Here is a 19,870-nt window from a genome sequence, read left to right as displayed (position 1 = left end):
CGCCTTAACGCGCTAGGCCATGCCAGGCCTATAGTTCAGGACTTTAGAGCAATAATTTAAAAATTTCTAAATATAGTTTAGAGCAATAATTAAAAAACAACTTAAATATATATCAGAGCATAATTGAAAAACTTGATTAAAGTTTAGGGCATTAATTAAAAACTGAGTACAGTTTAGAGCAGTAATTGAAAAATACCTGAATATTGTTTAGAGTAATAATTAAGAAAAATTGAGTATAATTTAGATCAATAATTTAAAAATTCTATGCATAGTTTAGAGCAATAATTAAACATCTGAATACAGTTTAGATCAATAATTATTAATACCCGCATATAGTTTAGAGTAATAATTAAGAAAAAACTGAGTTTAGTTTAGAGCAATAATTATAAAACATGAGTACAGTTTAGACTACGAGAGGCGGTAGAATATGTTGGTCATATGTTGAGCAGAAAATCCAACGTACGTTATCTCAGCTGTTTCCACCAAGAGAAATAGTACTCCAGATTTCAGCGTTATGAGCTCTCAAGCTTACCACTGAGCCAATGGGGACTGTTACAGTTTCATTAAATACTAACAAGCTTAGATACAAGATATTCTGTCAAAATCCACAACAATGCGATCGATTGATATCTTGTAAAGACAGTCCTAAACAACATTCACAGATAGTAAACTGCCAGTATTACATTTGGAGGCGAACATTGTTAGTTAATTCTCATAATACAAAAAGCTTGGAAGGTCATGATTTGACGAAAATTGAGACAGTTTTATAGCCTGTAATAATAGCACAGTATTCTGCTTCAAAAGAGATAAAATAGCTTAAACCAGTAAATGTCAAACCTCTGGTTGCGCTGCTAGGCAAAGTGTATATAATAGCAGTTGTATGGAGGGCACAGATATAGAGATGTTGCTATTTTTGTCACTTTGATTATGAAGATATAATTTCTTTTTCTGGAGATTCTGAAAGCGATAGCATGCCATTTGAAGTCTGTACTAATTTTAATGAATAGTGATAAGTGAGATTTGCTCAGGTAAATATTCGAAAGTGTTTGCGGAGATTTTTGTTACCACAAATGTTACCACTGTGTGTTATAAAATTACTCTTTAAAGGAAATATTACTTATCTAAAACGTACTAATGAATAGCTAATTAAAAGTTCAGTATCAATATATAGTGTTGTAACATTTTTTTCTTTCGTCGAGCATGTTATTTTAAATCATTTGCTAATAATAATGTCAAGTCCAGTCCAATTAATTATTGTTTGTTTGTTTTGGAATTTCGCACAAAGCTTCTCGAGGGCTATCTGTGCTAGCCGTCCCTAATTTAGCAGTGTAAGACTAGAGGGAAGGCAGCTAGTCATCACCACCCACCGCCAACTCTTGGGCTACTCTTTTACCAACGAAAAGTGGGATTGATCGTAACATATTAACGTCCCCAAGGCTGGAAGGGCGAGCATGTTTGGCGCGACTCGGGCGCGATCAATTAATGAAGACAAATTAGTTTATTTTTTCTTTAAAATTTCTACAAGCTGCCTTCATTTGTTCACTATTATAACTTACAGGCTTGAGTTTATAGATTATTTCCAAACTGAAGTACTACGCTAACTGTACTACTCACTAATGTAAAAATAAATTTACTTGTGCAATTTCAAAGCTAATCGACCAAGGAACTGAATATACGCGATAATTAACACAAATGCAACAAATTCACTGAACCTAAATCTTCATTGAACGACCGGCACGTCACCAACTGAAAAAATTGGCTCAGTATTTCATTGATTCTCGTATTTATTATCAACTCTTATTTCTCACTACCATCTGAATTTACTAGATTTTTGACGTCATATTTCGAACTTTCTAGCTATTCTAGGACTACTTCAATAAATTTGGTTAATCTTAACATTAAGCGCCTTCCAGCTAATATCCGAATTGAGGCATCAAAAATATATCCCACAGTGTTATATTTTCTGTAATAGTTGAAAACAAATATTCAAAAACATATAAATGCATACATAAAAAATTACGTGAAACTGGATATTTCTCTTTTAAAATGTTACAGAAATTAACTTCCAATTACAAATTACTATAAACTATCAAGACAATTTTCGTAATACAAAATTTATTTATTTTGTGTCTTGTTTGAGACAAATGAGAAAGAAACAACAAAGATTAAAGAATATCCCGATTATCAGGTGTTTAATAGTTGACTAATGATTTGACCATCACTTACCGCCATAAAATTTGTTGTTTTTTTTTGCCAAGTATAGTGTAGATGCATAATTAGCCTGCGGTACTTTTAAGAGGTTGAGGAGCACGAGAGTCACCTAACCGAAATGATGCATTTATTTCACATTTCATTTAAACAATTTTGAATGTTGCAGTTTCGAACACTTACGAACAGAAAAGACCAAAACGAAAACAAGAAATCAGTTGGTTGATTAATACTGTTTCTCCTATTTTATGACACGTGGTGAAATGTGCAAAAAAAAAAAAATTCTACTTTTTTGTGTCAAAGAAAGGAATTTAAAAAAATATTTAAGCAGACTGAAGTTAAGCAACTATTACAGCATTACTCGCTGTTTTCAACAGAATTCATTTAGTAGGGTTTAGATTCTGGAAAGTAATATTTAATAAAAGAGTATTCCAATAAAGTTTGCATAGCTGTTGATTTTTTCTGTTTTAAACTATTTTTCATAACGGAAAAAAAAAGAAAGATTTATTCTTCTCAAGATGTGCAGAAAGCTAATAATGACGCAAGTAAAGTCACGGTAAGTAAGTTAGAACTACGATTCATGTCCTCCCGTGTCGCATAACAAAATTGCTCAATATCTAAAATCAGTTAACAAAGTACGTTATAGGAAGACTGAAGTCCTTTAAAAAGGTTTTTTTCTTTGTTATTAATATTGATGGAAAGTGTTTCGACGTTCTCACCATGGAAACGACTCCTGTGTGTTAGTTATGCTGTCGCCCTATTTTATGGAGTTTCGCCTCACACGTATGAATCTCGCCGGTTTGAATGTAAAACAGTATCAAGACGAGAATTAAAGTGTGAAATTTCAAGAGACTACTAGTTTATTAGAAAACTAACGCATAAAACACCGAGCTATTATATTTAGTTTCAGAAAATACGACTAGTATTGGTCGTTAAATGTGAAACCTCTTGGATTGAGGTATAAAATTTCCTTTTGTCCAATCATTTTTCAGTCGTAATCAAAAAATATTTTATGGAAATGTAACTATAAGAAACTTTATACATTTTTCAAACAACAAGATTATTGGTTTAATTTTAGAATATCATAAGATTGGGATCATATTTATAAAAAAAAAAAAAGAAATAAGGAATTTTAGAAGCAGCGGTATTGCCGATTCTGTGTATCTGATGCACATCTGTAGGTCTTGTTACAATTGAGTTACATGATATATTTGTAAGTATTAGTTCCAAGGGGGGGCCCGGCATGGCCTAGCGCGTTAAGGCGTGCGCTTCGTAATCTGAGGGTCGCGGGTTCGCGCCCGAGTCGCGCCAAACATGCTCGCCCTCCTAGCCGTGGGGGTGTTATAATGTGACGGTCAATCCCACTATTCGTTGGTAAAAAAGTAGCCCAAGAGTTGGCGGTGGGTGGTGATGACTAGCTGCCTTCCCTCTAGTCTTACACTGCTAAATTAGGGACGGCTAGCACAGATAGCCCTTTGTGCGAAATTTCAACAACAACATTAGTTCCAAGGCATATGCATCTTTCTGTGATAGAATTGAAATACTATCTATATATTGCTGTGCCAGTAAAATAGGAGCTAAACTAATTACCGTAATCGATCACAGAAATATATCTCAGAACAGCTAGTATGGGTATTAACATTTCTCTTGATAAGTAGAGAACAACGTCTCGACCTTCCTAGGTCATCTTGAGGTTAACCTGAAGGTCGAAACGTTGTTCTCTCCTTATCAATAAAAGCGTTAATACCCATACCAGCCGTTCTGAGATATATTTTTTATTTCAAGTGGGTTTCTCGTCATCAAGGACGATCACAGAAATATTCATTAAAATTTCGGTTTTCAAACATAACAAACAGATACCTTTTATTGTCAAAAATACTAAACAGTGATCAATAATTTATAGGATAGAGGCAACGGTAGGCACTCGCACATAGGACCCGAGCCCCGAATCCCTAGTTGATGTTTTGAAAAATAAGAATAGAAAACTATGATCGACATCTCATTGGATAGCCCAAAATTCCAGGCCCTACGAGCCTGAACCTCACATCTTTTAAGTATCTAGCGACGCCTTTGGTATGAGTAATACAATAAAATACAACAATATAATTTTCTTTGTTAAAACTTATCGAGCAAGCACATATAATTTCTAAAAACTAAACTTCATATGTTACGTGATTATGAAACGGTACAATACTATCAACATTGAATTTAATACACTATTAACAATCTATGAAAAAAAAATATTCGAACGTAGAAAATCAACCATGTTTGATACTCAGAGAAACAGGTGTGCTAGTTTTCAAGGCTGATGTTCGATGAAGTAGAAATTTTAACGTCATTAAAGACACAAAATAATTATCTATGAGTAATTCAAACACACATTTGAGTCCCGAAATATTTTATTAGGTCACACATTTTTAGACATACTATCCCTTCTGTGCTTAAGTTGTTATTAGTTTTAAGTACCCACTGTCATAAAATGTGTGACATAAGTTTTCATATGCTTGTGCCGTATTAGAATTGTTTGTTTATTTTTGAATTTCACACAAAGCTACACGTGTGTTATCTGCGCTAGCCGTCTCTAATTTAGCAGTGTAAGACTAGAGGGAAGCCAGCTAGTCATCACTACCCACCGCCAACTCTTGGGCTTCTCTTTTACCAAATAATAGTGGGATTGACTGTAACATTATAACGCCCCCACGGATGAAAGGGCGAGCATGTTTGATGCGACGGGGATTCGAACCCGCGAATCTCAGATTACGAGTCGAATGCCTCAACCCACCTGGCCATGCTGGGCCCCGTATTAGGAAAGGAACGTATTGCAAAAATATGGGGGCGTTATTTGGAAGTTTAGTAAGAAAGTGGATTCTCAGAGTGTGTGAAAGAATATTGTTGTTGTGTCTACAAAAATAATATGTTGAAGAGCAGTTTGTTTTTTTTCCTCTTCTGAGTGAAACTTAAAGACTAGTCAGCATTTTTTCCTTCATTCATTCATTTAGCAAACTTCGGCCTGAAAAATTCAAATGTTTTTATAAACCGCTCAGATCTCACGACTTTATTACATAAAATTAATCGATAATTTAAACTTTTTACAGCTAGGCATGATTAACGGATTAGCACGTGGAATTATATATTTAAGGTTCCGGAGTTTGCGTGGGTTGCTTGAAAACCAAATGCTCCCTTTTGGGGTTGTAGGTGCGTTTTTACAGTGATGATAAACACCCCAGTATTCATTAGAGTAGCCAAAGAGTTGGCAATAGTTGATGTGGATTAGCTGTCTTTCCTCAAGTCTGTCAGCTCAAAATTACAAGTGACTAGCGCAGGTAGCTCGGTGTTGCTCTGTGCAAATGTACAAAACAAATAGGCTCGATATGACCACGGTGGTTAAGACGCTCGACTAGCAATCTGAGTGTCACGGGTTCACATCCCCGTCCCACCAAATATACTCGTCCTTTCATGCATAGGGGCGTTATAATGTGACGGTCAGTCCCACTATTCGTTGATAAAAGAGTAGCTCAAGAGTTGTGGCGATGGGTGGTAATGACTAGTTGCTTTCCCTTTAGTCTTTCCCTGATAAATTAGGGACGTGTCGTGATCACATATTTTGTTAAAAAAGCAAATAATACCACAATAAATCCAACAGAACATGGAAGCAACACTGGTAGAGGATTCTCTGACGTATTCAACATGGAAGCGACATTAAAAGAGGGTGGTCTGGCATATTTAACATGGGAAAGTGGTGTACTGAGTGTAAGCGTGGTAGACAATAATGTGAAGATGAAGTGGAAATTGGTAAAAGTACTGTAGTAAGCTTTTTGCACAACAATTTGGCCACGAGTAAGGTAAGTGCCAAATAGGTTGAAAAAATGTTTTCGCTTGAACAGAAAGGGATCCGAGGTTTCAATAGATTCGTAACTTTGAATGAAACTTGGATTAACCACTTCTACCTGGAAACAAATTCACAAAGTTTGTAAAGAGAGTACCGAAATTCATCCCCCCTAATGAAATCCAAGTTACAACCATCTGCTGGGAAGATCGTGACATCAATGTTTTGAAGATTTCAAAAGTGGTTTACTGGTTGATTAGTAAGAAAGGGGTTTAAACCCTTAGAGAAGACAAGAATAAAAAGAAAAAGGAAGGGTATTGTCAAGAGAGAAGCGCTTTTCCATTAGGACAATGTTCTCTTCCATCAGGACAATTCTACAGATCCGCGATATTGGGCTTCGAATTATTGAGTCACTTCTTTACTCACCGGACTTAGCTCCATGTGACTCTTTTCTCTTCCATAATCTTGACATTTTTCTGAAAGATCGAATACTTCAGAGTGATCATAATCTCGTGCATACGATCGAGTCATGGACTTAGAACAAAGAAGATCTTTCAGAAAGATATAAAATGCTCAAAAGGAAATTATGTTGAAAAATAAAACATATTTAACCAATCTCTCTTTTCTTTATAGGTCGGGCCACAATCCTTTTGGACACTCCTAGTATGTTAGTTAAGAAATCGCTTGACAACAATTGGTACAGCGTGAACTGAAGTATATTAGTGAAGTGTAATTTTTATTAGTTTTATTTAGTTTACGAAACATTACAATTAATATAAGAACCTTTAATACTAAATTACTTATTTAATTTCACACCATATGTTATCCATTGTGCAACAAATTTATGTCTGTCGTTATTTATATTAACTGCTGTGTACTGAATTTATTTCTACTTATACTTTTGTTCGTTGTTGTATAATAAATTTATATTCACCAATATTTGTGTTAGTTGTTGGTTAACAAGTTTTTATCTACCCATATTTGTGTTAGTTGTTGGTTAACAAGTTTTTATCTACCCATATTTGTTTTAGATGTTTCACAGCGAGTTTCATTATAACAACATTTCTATATGGTGTGAAATAACAGGTTTATTTATATCATTTCTGTTAGATGTTAAATAACAAATTTATATCCGCCCACATTTATGTTAGGTGTTGGATAAGCGGTATACATTTACTCACATTTCTGTTAGTCGTTGTGCAATAAGTGATTTATTTATTTTAGACGTTTGTCAAAGGCACGGGGAATAAAAATGATACCCTTTACTTTAATTATCTCTATGCCCTTTCATTCCCACGGAGCATTGTACAAAATAACAAAAAATAAACAAATAGGGTGAAAGTAATCAGGACCCAACAAGCCGGTCAAATCTGCATCTTGATCGAATATAGGCTTGTTACATTACGATGTTCAAGGCTTTACTTTCTGATTCTCTCAGGACCTCTGTGATGCACTGTGCTGGAAGAGCTGGAATTTATGCACCCCTATGTCAGACGTTGGCTTAGTGGAGTGTTGGTGTGCCGGTCAAGTGTATAATCAGTCATCTAATTCTTAAGGTCTAGTTGAAAACTCTACGAAAATTTCATGACTTTGTTATGTTTCGTACTACACTACGAAACGTTATCTGAATTTCCGGAAGTCCAGTTTTTACTCTCAACATCCAACAACTTTAACTTCTTCCTTATTTATCTCCGTTATTTATTCAAAAACTATTGTATTTTTCTATTGCTTTAAGAACTACCTACCTGCCTTAACGATATTTAAAGTACTATTAGTGTTATTATTTGGATGTAACATAAATGTTGAAAATGCAAAAATTGTATGATAAAAACATTAATTAAATATTGACCATCTCCGTCATTCTGAAATACGTTTACTTTTAATGACTGACAGTCTTTTGATCTTAAACAGTTTCAAAAACTGTCGTGCGTTATTATTCTGTTTGTTTAGTAATTAAAAAAAAACTTTTATAGTTTAAAGCTATTTACAGAGCTTGAAACAAACTTATAATTTAAATAAAGTTTGAAAATTCCGCCAGAGGGCTCTACGTAGAAAATATGAGAAGGTTGTTCAAACTATTTGTGTAGAAGCTCAGCTGTTTTCATTCTTGTTGTATGTACGTCCACTTGACTTAGAATACTAAAATCCCAGTTTCGACACTCCTGGTGGGTAGAACAAAGAAAGCCCATTGTTTAACCTTGTGCTTAAATACAATCCACTTTGAGCTTCATTACACCTAACAATTCGTGTACATTTTGAAAATATTTTTCAAGAAGAATGACTCCTTCACCGTTTCACCAGAACTTCATTTTTTCAAAAAAAGAATGAACTATTTACTGTTTCACCAAAGTTTCATTCTACATTTAACTATGTAAAACTTCATAGCACTTATACGGCTTTTAAATACCTTCCTTTAAATTTTAATATTCACACACAATTCAGCTTTCAGAATATCGTTTGCATGTATATTTAATTTTGATAAAATAAAAAAGGAGTCTAATACTGATATATCTTCGCCTTCTTAAAATGTGCTTGTAACTAAAAATTGTACCGATGTTACAAGCTGTTTAGCATTTCATTGTTCAAGTTAATAATATTCCTCCAAATGCTTTATTGCATGCCACTGCTTTTAATATAACATGCCATTCGAGCCACACCCTTAATATATATAACAATATTCAGGCCTTTACGAGGATTGCTTTCACTGCAAATTATTTTATTGTTTTTTTTTATTTCCTTTCGTGTGTGTTTTCCTTTTACAAAATAAAGTATACAAACATTATTGAGCTGGTGTTCAAAATCTTCATTTCATTTCGTTTTCAAACTTTCTCTAGACTAACTTGTGTTGTTTATTTTTTTCTAATTTAAGGTGATTAACATTTTGTAATAATTTTTAAAGCAATGCGTTTTTTTCTTTGCTTTCTGATTTTGCACAAACGATTAGAAAAACGTTGGCCAGAATGGTGGTAAACGACGCTTGGACTTGAACGTTGAAGCAGCCTGGGCTCAAGGGTATACCGGTAAGAATGTCACAACAGCCATCATGGACGATGGTAAGTAGGAAATTGTTATCAAATTTATCCATAATTTGATTACTTTTTTAAAGTAACGCCCCATTAATATATGTTTTAAAGTAGTTAATCGAAAAAATAGAATAATTATTTCCATGCTGTTTATGGCTGTTTACAAACTTACCATTTTCAAAAGTTGGTACTTTACGATGCGATAGGGGGCGTGCTTGGTTTTTTCCTTTTTTACTTGTTCATATTTTGTTTTTTACAGCCATTTCCATGGAAGTCTCATTGTATTTTTGAATACAGATTAGGTTCAGGTCCAATAAAATCTCAAACCATGATAGACGTATATATTATCGTATATAACTAATATTTCTACAACATTTCTATCCATAATTCGCATTTAAATACATATACATAATCTATACGTTACAAACTGCCCTTTATCATCATTATTGCAGGTAGCTTCTCTAAAGGCCATTTTTACACCATTTTTGTGGTGAAAGTGGTTTGTCTAACTGTTAATACATGAATGTCTTTATAAATAATTTACTTCAGAATTTATTTAAATGCATGCATACAAAAATTGTTCCACTACGAACTATGCAAAACTGAATATTATTATTGTCCTGAAAATGTATATCATTGCTTATTTTCTAGTAATTTTTAATTTATTTGAAAACGTAACATCAAACACATTGCGCACGAAAGCCGGCGAGAACTGCTTTTAAATCATGGATGGTCTTTAAAAGAACTATTGTTTTAAACTATGTTCAGTTTCCACCTGTCAACAAAAACACCGACTCACTTTCAAGTGCTAAATTACTACTTGAGTGGGCGATTTTGAAGTTGCTGAATACTTTGAATAACTCTTGATATCAAACACAAAATATCACTTTAAAGTAAATATTTTAATTCAACGCTGTAATACCAGTTAAATATTTGCTAAAAATTGTTAAGGCCGCACCATTACTTTTATAATAGCATAAGTACGTAATTAATATAAAGTCAGGTCGCTGATTACAAACCCGACTTGATAAATTTTCAAACAATGCTTTAAATTGTCAGTTGAGCTGATTATTACTTAGCACGTACAAGTTTATTATATTTAGTCCTTGAATAAACTGGAATACTGTAGTAAGTGTTTCACGTCGAAAGTAAATTGCTTTGTATTTAGTTGATATGATCTCTGAGTCGTAATGAAAACAGGAGACAAACAACAGTGATTTTTGTCCAATTATTTGCATGAAAACTGTTGTAATTAGGACAACTTATTAAATTAAACACCAGTTGATACTTAGCTGTTTTGGTGGAAAGTGTTGAAAACATTGATAGCAATCGTTCTTACTACTGTCTTTTAAAACAAAATCAAATAAAGGCAATTTAATTAATGTCCTTAATTTTGGAATAATTAGAACCAATTAGACCAGCATCAAAAACAAAGCCAAGCTTCGCAATCACAAAATGAAAAAGTAACTGAAAATTATGGCTGTTATTGATAGAATTTAGAATAAATATGGTCTTATAAATTATATTGATATACACACACACAGATATTTTCGGTAGTTTCGCCAGAGAATAATGAACTAGTAAATTTTATATGACAAGCACATGTTTACAGTATTATATATACACTTCGAGCTTAATAGTCACACACGCGGTGTTTTATATGTAATTACTATAATTTCAGAAGTATAGAGTTTCGCTAGTATTTTACCGAAAATCTATATTCAAACACAATCCGCCAGACAAATCGATAATTAGGCTTCAATTTAAATCTTTAACTGTAATGATGGTGTTCTCATTTAACTGGTAAGTTTACTTATTACTGTATTATACAACACAATACTTTGAACACTCTAAACAACGTCTATATTCAACATTTCTGATAGCGCCACCTTATAGAACAATTTAATTTCGAAGTACATTTGTGAGAGAGCCTACCAGAAAATAAACTTCATTTTTGTGTGAAAACCCACCGCCTGTGTAAACTTACGTAAATATCTTCTGTAGGATATGAACTTCTTTTTTTACAACCCTAGCATATCATGGATTTTAATATTATCCATATTTCTGAGGTAGGAATTATAAAGAAAATGTAGGAGATAGACTGAAATAGTGTTGTTACCAGTCTATAATAAAAGTTTTGTAAATCACTGTCTCATATATAAAAATGGCCTGCTGTGAGACAGATTAAAAGCTTTGATTCTCTTGTTTTAATTCAGTTAAAGTATGGCGTCTAGAACGGATGCTATTCTAATGAGATTACATTATAGAACTTTTCAATACGAACTTCAATTTCGCAATTAGAAAAGTATGGAAGTCTTGAAACTTTAACGTTTCGTATAAAAAAGTATTTGTTTTGTTGAACCATATAAGTAAAATAAGGGAAGTCATGATTTCAGGAAGAATATTTGTTTGTTTGTTTGAAGTTCGTTTCGTAATAGATATAGAAAAGGTCGAGTAGATATATAAATGATGTATGGTTATCAATCGACATGTAAATGTTTAGTTCAGCATGTACGCATAAAACGTAAACAAATAGTTCATTATTTGCTAACACAGTTGTTCAACCTTCCATTTATTCTGTATTAATCTATGGTTTGGTTCGTGTATCTGTTTGCCTGTTGTTTTTTTTGTTTTTTTTAATTTTGCGCAAAGCTACTCGAGGGCTATCTGCGCTACCCGTCCCTAATTTAGCATATAAGTGTAGAGGGAGGGCAGCTAGTCATCACCACCCACCACCAACTCCTGGGCTACTCTTTTATCAACCAATAGGGGGATTGACCGTCACATTATAACACCCCCACGCCTGAAAGGGTAAGCATGTTTGGTGCGACAGGGATTCGAACCCGCGACCTTCAGATTACGAGGTGAATGTCCTAATATATCTGGCCACGCCGGGCCACCAGCAAGAAGAAAGAAAAATAGTTTACTCCACAACCGGCTACCAGTTGCGCACTGTAGGCAACGAAGAAAGTTTAAATCCTTCTTACCATGAATAACCCAAGAATCTTTTTTTCGTCCTTTGCAGGTAAAGCAGAATTTTTTATCGGAACTATAAACACGATAATTTACACATATTTGGTCAACAAAAGTAAAATAATAATCACTTTCACAAGCTTTCTTAAAGCGCATAGCTTAACAATAACAAAAAATCAACTGCCAATGATATCCGTCATGCGACATGGAAGTATATCATCAGATGGGACTAAAAGTTGTTAGTATTTCGTCACATAGGACTGAACGTACAACTACTTAAGTGTATTCAAAGCCCGGACGGAATATTTTCGTCCTTCTGATATTACAGTATTTAGAAATGATACATAATATGTTTTGATTTTTTCCCAATGATTTACGGTAACTATAGATTACTGTGTAATAATAAATCAAACACTCGGATAATGGAAAAACATTTCAGCCAAATGTTATAACAAAACTAAATAGTGAAAAAAATACATTTTTAGTCACAATATAGCGGCTCATAGAATAACTCTGGGTTTTTCAAGTAAAAGTTTCAGCTCATAGCTCCGTCGTCTATTCACGGATTTGACATCTAATTAAAGTTTTGGACTCAAGAGGTCGTACCCTTTCGACTGATGTATTTGAACACGTCCAAGTTTTCACAGGTTAATATAATTTAATCCTATCTAAAAGAATTTCTGTTTGAGTCAGGCTAGTATAGATTCTGGTGAGTAATAAAATCGAATCAGGTATATGCGCGCCCACTCTTTGGCATTGGCAGCGCACAAAAATGTAGTTAACAGAAAGAAAAAAGTCCCTTCGAACAATTCACTTTAACTTGCCTAAAAAAATTCCAAATCTTACGGCTATTGAGGGTTCCCTCTTTTTTTATATGGTTTTGATGACAGAAAGGAAAAGATAGTTTGGTAAATATAGAGGATCTATTCACACGTACAAGTTTACATGCTAGTTTTTTAGTAAAATGCCAGTACAAACAATGATCAATGGTATACCTTTCATAAACATCTCCCATGCACTTCTATGTCTTTGGTTTGCCTGCATTGGCCCTTGAAAGACTTCATTCGCGCATGGTTGATGGACTTTGAAAAGCCTATAATGAGGAGTGTGTTCTAAAAGGCCCCCTGCAGTGAAAATAGCACAATAAAGTAATAATTCATAACCAGGGCCATTACACGGAATACCACTAGAGATGTAAAAAGAAGCTGATAGGCCTAGGTTTGTATCATAAACATTTCTTGATATGTTTTTTTAGTAAATTCAGCATTAAATAGTATTCACAAATAAACATGATGCGAAATCGTATGAAGTGTTGAGCCACTAATGAAGTGGAACTTGAGAATGCACTTGTCGGGCACCTTTTAATACCAGGAGATCTCCATTCTCTAAACGATATTTGTTTTTATTAACATTAGATTTTAATGGATTTTTGCGAGACAAAAAATTCATTTAACTCACCTATGCGATGCCTCGAAATAGTCGCTTGTATATCTATCTGTAGGCCAGAAGTGTATGACATCTTTAATGGCACGCAAAGCTACACGAGGGCTAGCCGTCTCTAATTAATTTAGCAGTGTAAGACTAGAGGGAAGGCAGCTAGTCATCACCACCCACCGCCAACTCTTGGGCTACTCTTTTACCAACGAATAGTGGGATTGACAGTAACATTATAATGCCCCCACGGCTGAAAGGGCGAGCAAGTTTGGTGCGACAGGGATTCAAACCCACGACCCTCGGATTACGAGTCGAACGCCTTAACCCAACTGGCCATGCCGGGCCCTCCAAGCTTTGGTGCTTGTGACGTAATGATCATGGTTTTCAAGTGTAATCAATGATTTAAAGTTTTTAATATTTTTGACAGAGCCAAGATCAGTAAATTAAAAGATTTGTTATTATTTCATTTAAAATATTCAACAAGCCTTGCTGATGAAGATAACGTTTAAACCGAACTTACGATCTTTTTAACAGACATTTCACAAGTCAGGCTGAATAATTCTCTCCGGGTCAAGAACGACATTTGTATCATGTCTCCAACTGTTTAGTTTGAACATAAGAAGAACTTAAATGACATAGTCATGAAGTTGTAAGTCACTGAATGTAACAATGACAGAAATTCATGTGGAAGCTGCATTAGTTTTACTTGTCAGTTTACTGAGATTTCTACTATATTAAGCTAAAGCATGTTGTTCACAGTATCCGTAGTATATAATATTGAGCTTTACTTACATAGGAGGACTTAGTTTGATTTTTTTTGGATATTCCTGCAAAGCTACCCTGGGGTTATATCTATGCTAGCCTTTCTTAATTTTTAACTGAGAGACAATAGAGAAAAAACTTAGTCAGTAACATACACTATTAGCCCTCTCTTATCGAATAGTGAGACTTGACCCTCACTTTGACGACACGGTAACGGCCCCAATGTGCGGAATGTGATTTGAGTGTGAATACGACTCGAACCGTGAATCTTGTGATCCACAGTCCGGCTCGCTAACTACTGAGTCATACTAGATCCGAACAGGAGCATAAATAAAAAAAAACGTACGTGACAATGTTCCTGAGCATATGAGATTTATTTTTGAAGGTAATGTTGATTACCCAAGGCAGATATTTCGTATAATAATAGCAGAGTTAAAAACATGAATGTCTTGAAGTGTAATTCTACGCCTCTGACAATAAAACGAAACTCGAAAAATTTATGTCATGTGTGTGTTTCCTTATAGCAAATTCACATCGGGCCATCTGCTGAGTCCACCGAGGGGAATCGAACTCCTGCTTTTAGCGTTGTAACTCCGTAAACTTACCGCTGTACCAGTGGAGGACAAATTATGTCATCTCAATACTTTCAGGCGGAATACAAGTTTCCTAAATATAGAAAGAGCGTATAATGACATGAACGAATAAAAACTTATAACGTAACTGGTAACCCTTTTCCTTAAGTTTTTCATTACTGAAAAGTACAATCATTTATTTAAAAGCCACATTGTACTATTTTACCATTTGCAAAATTTTGGGTTTTTATTATTTTTGAAAATTTGGTAATTTTTCTGCATTATAATTTTATATTTTTATATAATTTTCTCTATATTCATATCTGTTTCCAATAGCTAAACAGTAAGTTTGTAGGCTTAAGGCGCTAAAGATGTGTCTTCAATAACCATGATGGGCATAGCACAGGTAGCCCATTGTGTAACTTTGTGATTAACAACAACCAAACTGAAATTGTGTGCGTTTTGCAACATATTTAATTTCTTTTCATCTTTTACTTTTATTAATTCTTCTATTTTTTTTTCCAATAATATAGTCCCCAGCTTTTACAGCGGTAAGACTACGGACTTACATTGCTAAAATCAGGGGCTCGATTCCCCTTGGAAGACACAATAGATAACCCGATATGGCTTTGCTATAAGAAAATACACACTTACACTCTAATTATTTAAATGTATTATTTTGCATAAATCGCATTTAGCTAAAAAAAAACCCAACAAAATAAGTGTTCAATCCATAAAAAAAATGCTTGGCTGAAAGAAAACTAACAAAATTCTGCTTTAGATCAAAGAAATACTGACAAAATTCTACTTTATATCAAAAGAAAACTAACAAAATTCTGCTTTAGATAAAAAAAAAACTAACAAAATTCTGCTTTAGATCAAAGAAATACTAACAAAATTCTGCTTTAGATCAAAGAAATACTAACAAAATTCTGCTTCAGATCAAAAGAAAAGTAACAAAATTCTACTTTAGATCAAAAGAAAACTGACAAAATTCTGATTTAGATTAAAAGAAAAATAACAAAATTCTGATTTAGATCAAAAGAAAACTAACAAAATTCTACTTTAGATCAAAATAAAACTAACAAAATTCTGCTTTAGATCAAAAGAAAACTAACAAAATTCTACTTTACAAAAGTAGAAAACTAACAAAATTCTCCTTTAGATAAAAAAAACTAACAAAATTCTCCTTTAGCTAAAAAAACTAACAAAATTATACTTTAGCTCAAAAGAAAACTAACAAAATTCTGCTTTAGATCAAAAGAAAACTAACAAAATTCTGTGTTAGATCAAACAGTAAGTTTTATTTTATTTCTCGACGTTTCATTTTCACACTTTTATCATGGCTACATTTTATTACTAAAATGCTTAAAACACCCTATTCCTAAAATAAGATTTTTGTTGCTGTCAAACGAAGTTGCTCTTTTAAAACATCTGTAGCAATGTATAAATAATGTAAACGTAAATAAATAGCGATGGTAAACTTCTTTTAAAAGTAGCACCTGTAGCAATATAAACTTCTTTCAAATTAAACAACATCTATAACGATATGAAATTATTTTAAGTGTAAACAACTCTTATAATAATATTAAACTCCTTTCAATTGTAAACAGCAACTGTAAGCAAATTAAACTTATTTCAAACTTGAACATCTTTAGCAATATCAAATTTTATTCAAACTTAAACAACACCTGTAATAATATCAAACTTCTTTCAAGCTTACACAACACCTGTAATAATATCAAATTTTTTCAAGCTTAAACAACACCTGTAATAATATCAAACTTCTGTCAAACTTAAACAACACCTGTAATAATATCAAACTTCTGTCAAACTTAAATGACACCTGTAATAATATTAAACTTCTTTCAAACTAACAACACCTGTAATAGTATCAAACTTCTTTCAAATTTAAACAACATCTGTAACAATATCAAACTTTATTCAAACTTAAACAACATCTGTAACAATATCAAACTTTATTCAAACTTAAACAACACATGTAGCAATATCAAACTTTATTCAAGCTTAAACAACACCTGTAATAATATCAAACTTCTTTCAAGCTTAAACAACACCTGTAATAATATCAAACTTCTTTTAAACTTAAACAACACCTGTAACAATATCAAACTTCATTCAAGCTTAAACAACACCTGTAATAATATCAAACTTCTTTCAAGCTTAAACAACACCTGCAATAATATCAAACTTCTTTCAAGCTTAAACAACACCTGTAATAATATCAAACTTCTTTCAAACTTAAATAACACCTGCAATAATATCAAATTTTTTCAAACTTAAACAACACCTGTAACAATATCAAACTTCTTTCAAACTTAAACAACACCTGTAACAATATCAAACTTCTTTCAAACTTAAACAACACCTGCAATAATATCAAACTTCTTTCAAGCTTAAACAACGCATGTAACAATAGCAAACTTCTTTCAAGCTTAAACAACGCCTGTAACAATAGCAAACTTCTTTCAAGCTTAAACAACACCTGTAATAATATCAAATTTTATTCAAACTTAAACAACACCTGTAACAATAGCAAACTTCTTTCAAGCTTAAACAACACCTGTAACAATATCAAACTTCATTCAAATTTAAACAACACCTGTAATAATATCAACTTCATTCAAACTTGAACAACACTTGTAATAATATTACACACTTTTCAAGCATAAATAACACCTGTAACAATATTACACTCATTTCAAATGTGAATAACGCCTGTAACAATATCAAACTCCATTCAAACGTAAGTGACACCTATAAGAATATGAATACTCTTTAAACATAAAGAACAACTGCAGTTACATAACCTCCTTGTAAGTGTAAATAACATCAGCAACAATGTGAAAGACCACACTCAAGTGTTAACAGCGCTTTCCTATCATTGACATCCGCACTCACTGTGTTGTATGTTTGTTTCACTCACGAATGATTTTAGCTGTCTTACATCGTTGTATCGCTGCGATCCCCAAGGAAGTGCATTTTCTCAAAATGTCGCGTTTACGGTAAGAAAAATTATTTTCACGCTTACCACATTGTCACTAGAAGTCATCAACTAAGTTATGGATATTTCCATCTTAACATGAAAACTTAATGTTTATGTCAGCCCTATTATTTAAGTAATATAGTGAATTTTATAATATTTCTACACGTTTCACAAGTCCCACCTATGTTTATTACTATATATTTTAGCCTTTAGCCTTTAGTCTTTAGCATTAAAAAAAAACTGAGTACGCTTATGTAAGATTGGTAGACTTATTTTTTAATGCATTAAAATATTAAAGATTTTGAATAGAACTAAAACTCTGAGATATTTTTACTTAGTAGCATTGTTTCTATTTAACTGTCATCTTTAGCTCATTTGTTCTGAAATGCGTGTCAAAACTTCCGTTGTTAGGCCTAATGAAGATTGAACTAAGTTATAAAATGTTAACGTCTGTTTGTTTATAATTCACTAATGAAATTTGGTATTGGCTTCCTACAAAGTTCCGATTAACCTCTGAAATTTGGTATTTACTTCCGTCTGTTCCAAAGACAATTTACCAAATTATAACATCCAGTTATAGTTATTACATAGTTCATTCGTAACTTTTATTACTCAGTCGTTGTATCATAATATACGAATTAAATTTATTCTACAATTATTTGCAAAAGTAATATAATCTTTTTATTCCATGAGTTAATTCGTGGAGGACAATGTAATCATACAGAACTTGCATACTTTTCTACTTTCGTTTAATACTAAGTTTTGGGGAATGTATCGAAAACAATTCGAAGTTAACGTTCTTTTCTTCATATTGCAGCGAACTAACGTTCATCGCGTTAGTGATAAAGTTAACAATGAAGTCTTACAAGTTTTACACTTTCTCATTGTATAACTTTCTTTCTTCCTTTCAGGCGTTGATTATATGCACCCCGATCTGAGAAACAATTATGTAAGTGCTTTCATTTAATAACATTCATTTTTTCTCTTTCATTGGACTCTGTACTGTCTGCCTTCAGACTTTCAAACACTCACTTGGTATAACAGAATTTTTTTTTGCCACATTGAGTTGGAAATAGTGTCTTAACCTTCTGTTTTGAAAAGCCAAAATACTTAATGATTCTTCTCTCTCGCCAACAACGATGGAGTAATAGTTATATTCAGAAACACTGTTATTCTTTATCGAATATGTTTAATATAAATGAGAATATAGATAAAACTTTAACACAAAAACACTACATCTCGTAAAGACTCGTGTTGGCTTACGAGATTTTAAGACGATTTTTGTTTATTTTAAACAATGAAAGTATTGGTGACCAGCTATTCATAGTATTGTTTTGTCTGGTGTTTGGAATAACTACAACCATGAGTATGAAAACTCCAATTTGTGAGTCGTAAGCACGCAGATTTGTCGCTAAACAACTGTTGGCTGTTCACAATATACATTGTTCATTGTGCGTGATCCATTGCTGATTCTTCTTAAACAATTTTTGGTGAGTAAAGGTGTTGTTATTCGACTAGGTTTGTTTGTTTGTTTCTTAAAGAGCGAAGCCGAATCAGGCAATATGCTTTGTTCAATGAGGGAATCAAACCCCTGATGCTTGCGTTGTAAGTCTGAAAACTGACCACTGTTTTATACGTGGCACACTCGAGTGAAAATGTAAATGTTGAGTTATTTTTAGTCTGATTTTCAAGGTCAAAGCTACGCGATGTATTATCTGTGCTTTGTTTACCACAGGTATCGAAACATGATATTTAGCATAATAAACCCTCTGATTTATCATTGTGCCAACGGAGAAGAGTTGTGTTACCTACTTATCTAAGGAGGTTTTAATTTGATATAAAAAGTTTATAGCGAAATTGGTACGCAAGGTTTAGCTTGCAATTGCTACAACCTTTAAACTCTGACATTTAGGTGAGACTTAACTAATCTATACCAATTCCATCTAATGAAATTATATTTTCATAAACTAATTACAAGATACAATGAATTTCTAAGAGCTCAAACACTGCAGTTTGTATAGAAATTACTTACATACATAAAACTAATGTGCTTATCGAAATTTTT

General features: G+C 33.1%; 1 protein-coding gene across 1 annotated transcript in view; it reads left to right on the top strand.

Annotated features, from left to right (window-relative positions):
• The window catches only part of amon (prohormone processing protease amontillado), a 101,898-nt gene that overhangs the window by 47,738 nt on the left and 34,290 nt on the right, over positions 1–19,870 (top strand). The window contains exons 4-5 of the mRNA XM_076458091.1: positions 8,979–9,087; positions 18,717–18,754. Coding sequence (XP_076314206.1) covers positions 8,979–9,087; positions 18,717–18,754 — 147 coding nt within the window. The remainder of the gene's footprint in view (positions 1–8,978; positions 9,088–18,716; positions 18,755–19,870) is intronic.

The sequence above is a fragment of the Tachypleus tridentatus genome, chromosome 1 (genome assembly GCF_004210375.1).
Source record: "Tachypleus tridentatus isolate NWPU-2018 chromosome 1, ASM421037v1, whole genome shotgun sequence".
Lineage (NCBI taxonomy): Eukaryota > Metazoa > Arthropoda > Merostomata > Xiphosura > Limulidae > Tachypleus > Tachypleus tridentatus.
The sequence above is the reverse complement of the archived record's forward strand: the minus strand, read 5'-3'. Positions and strand labels throughout refer to the sequence as shown.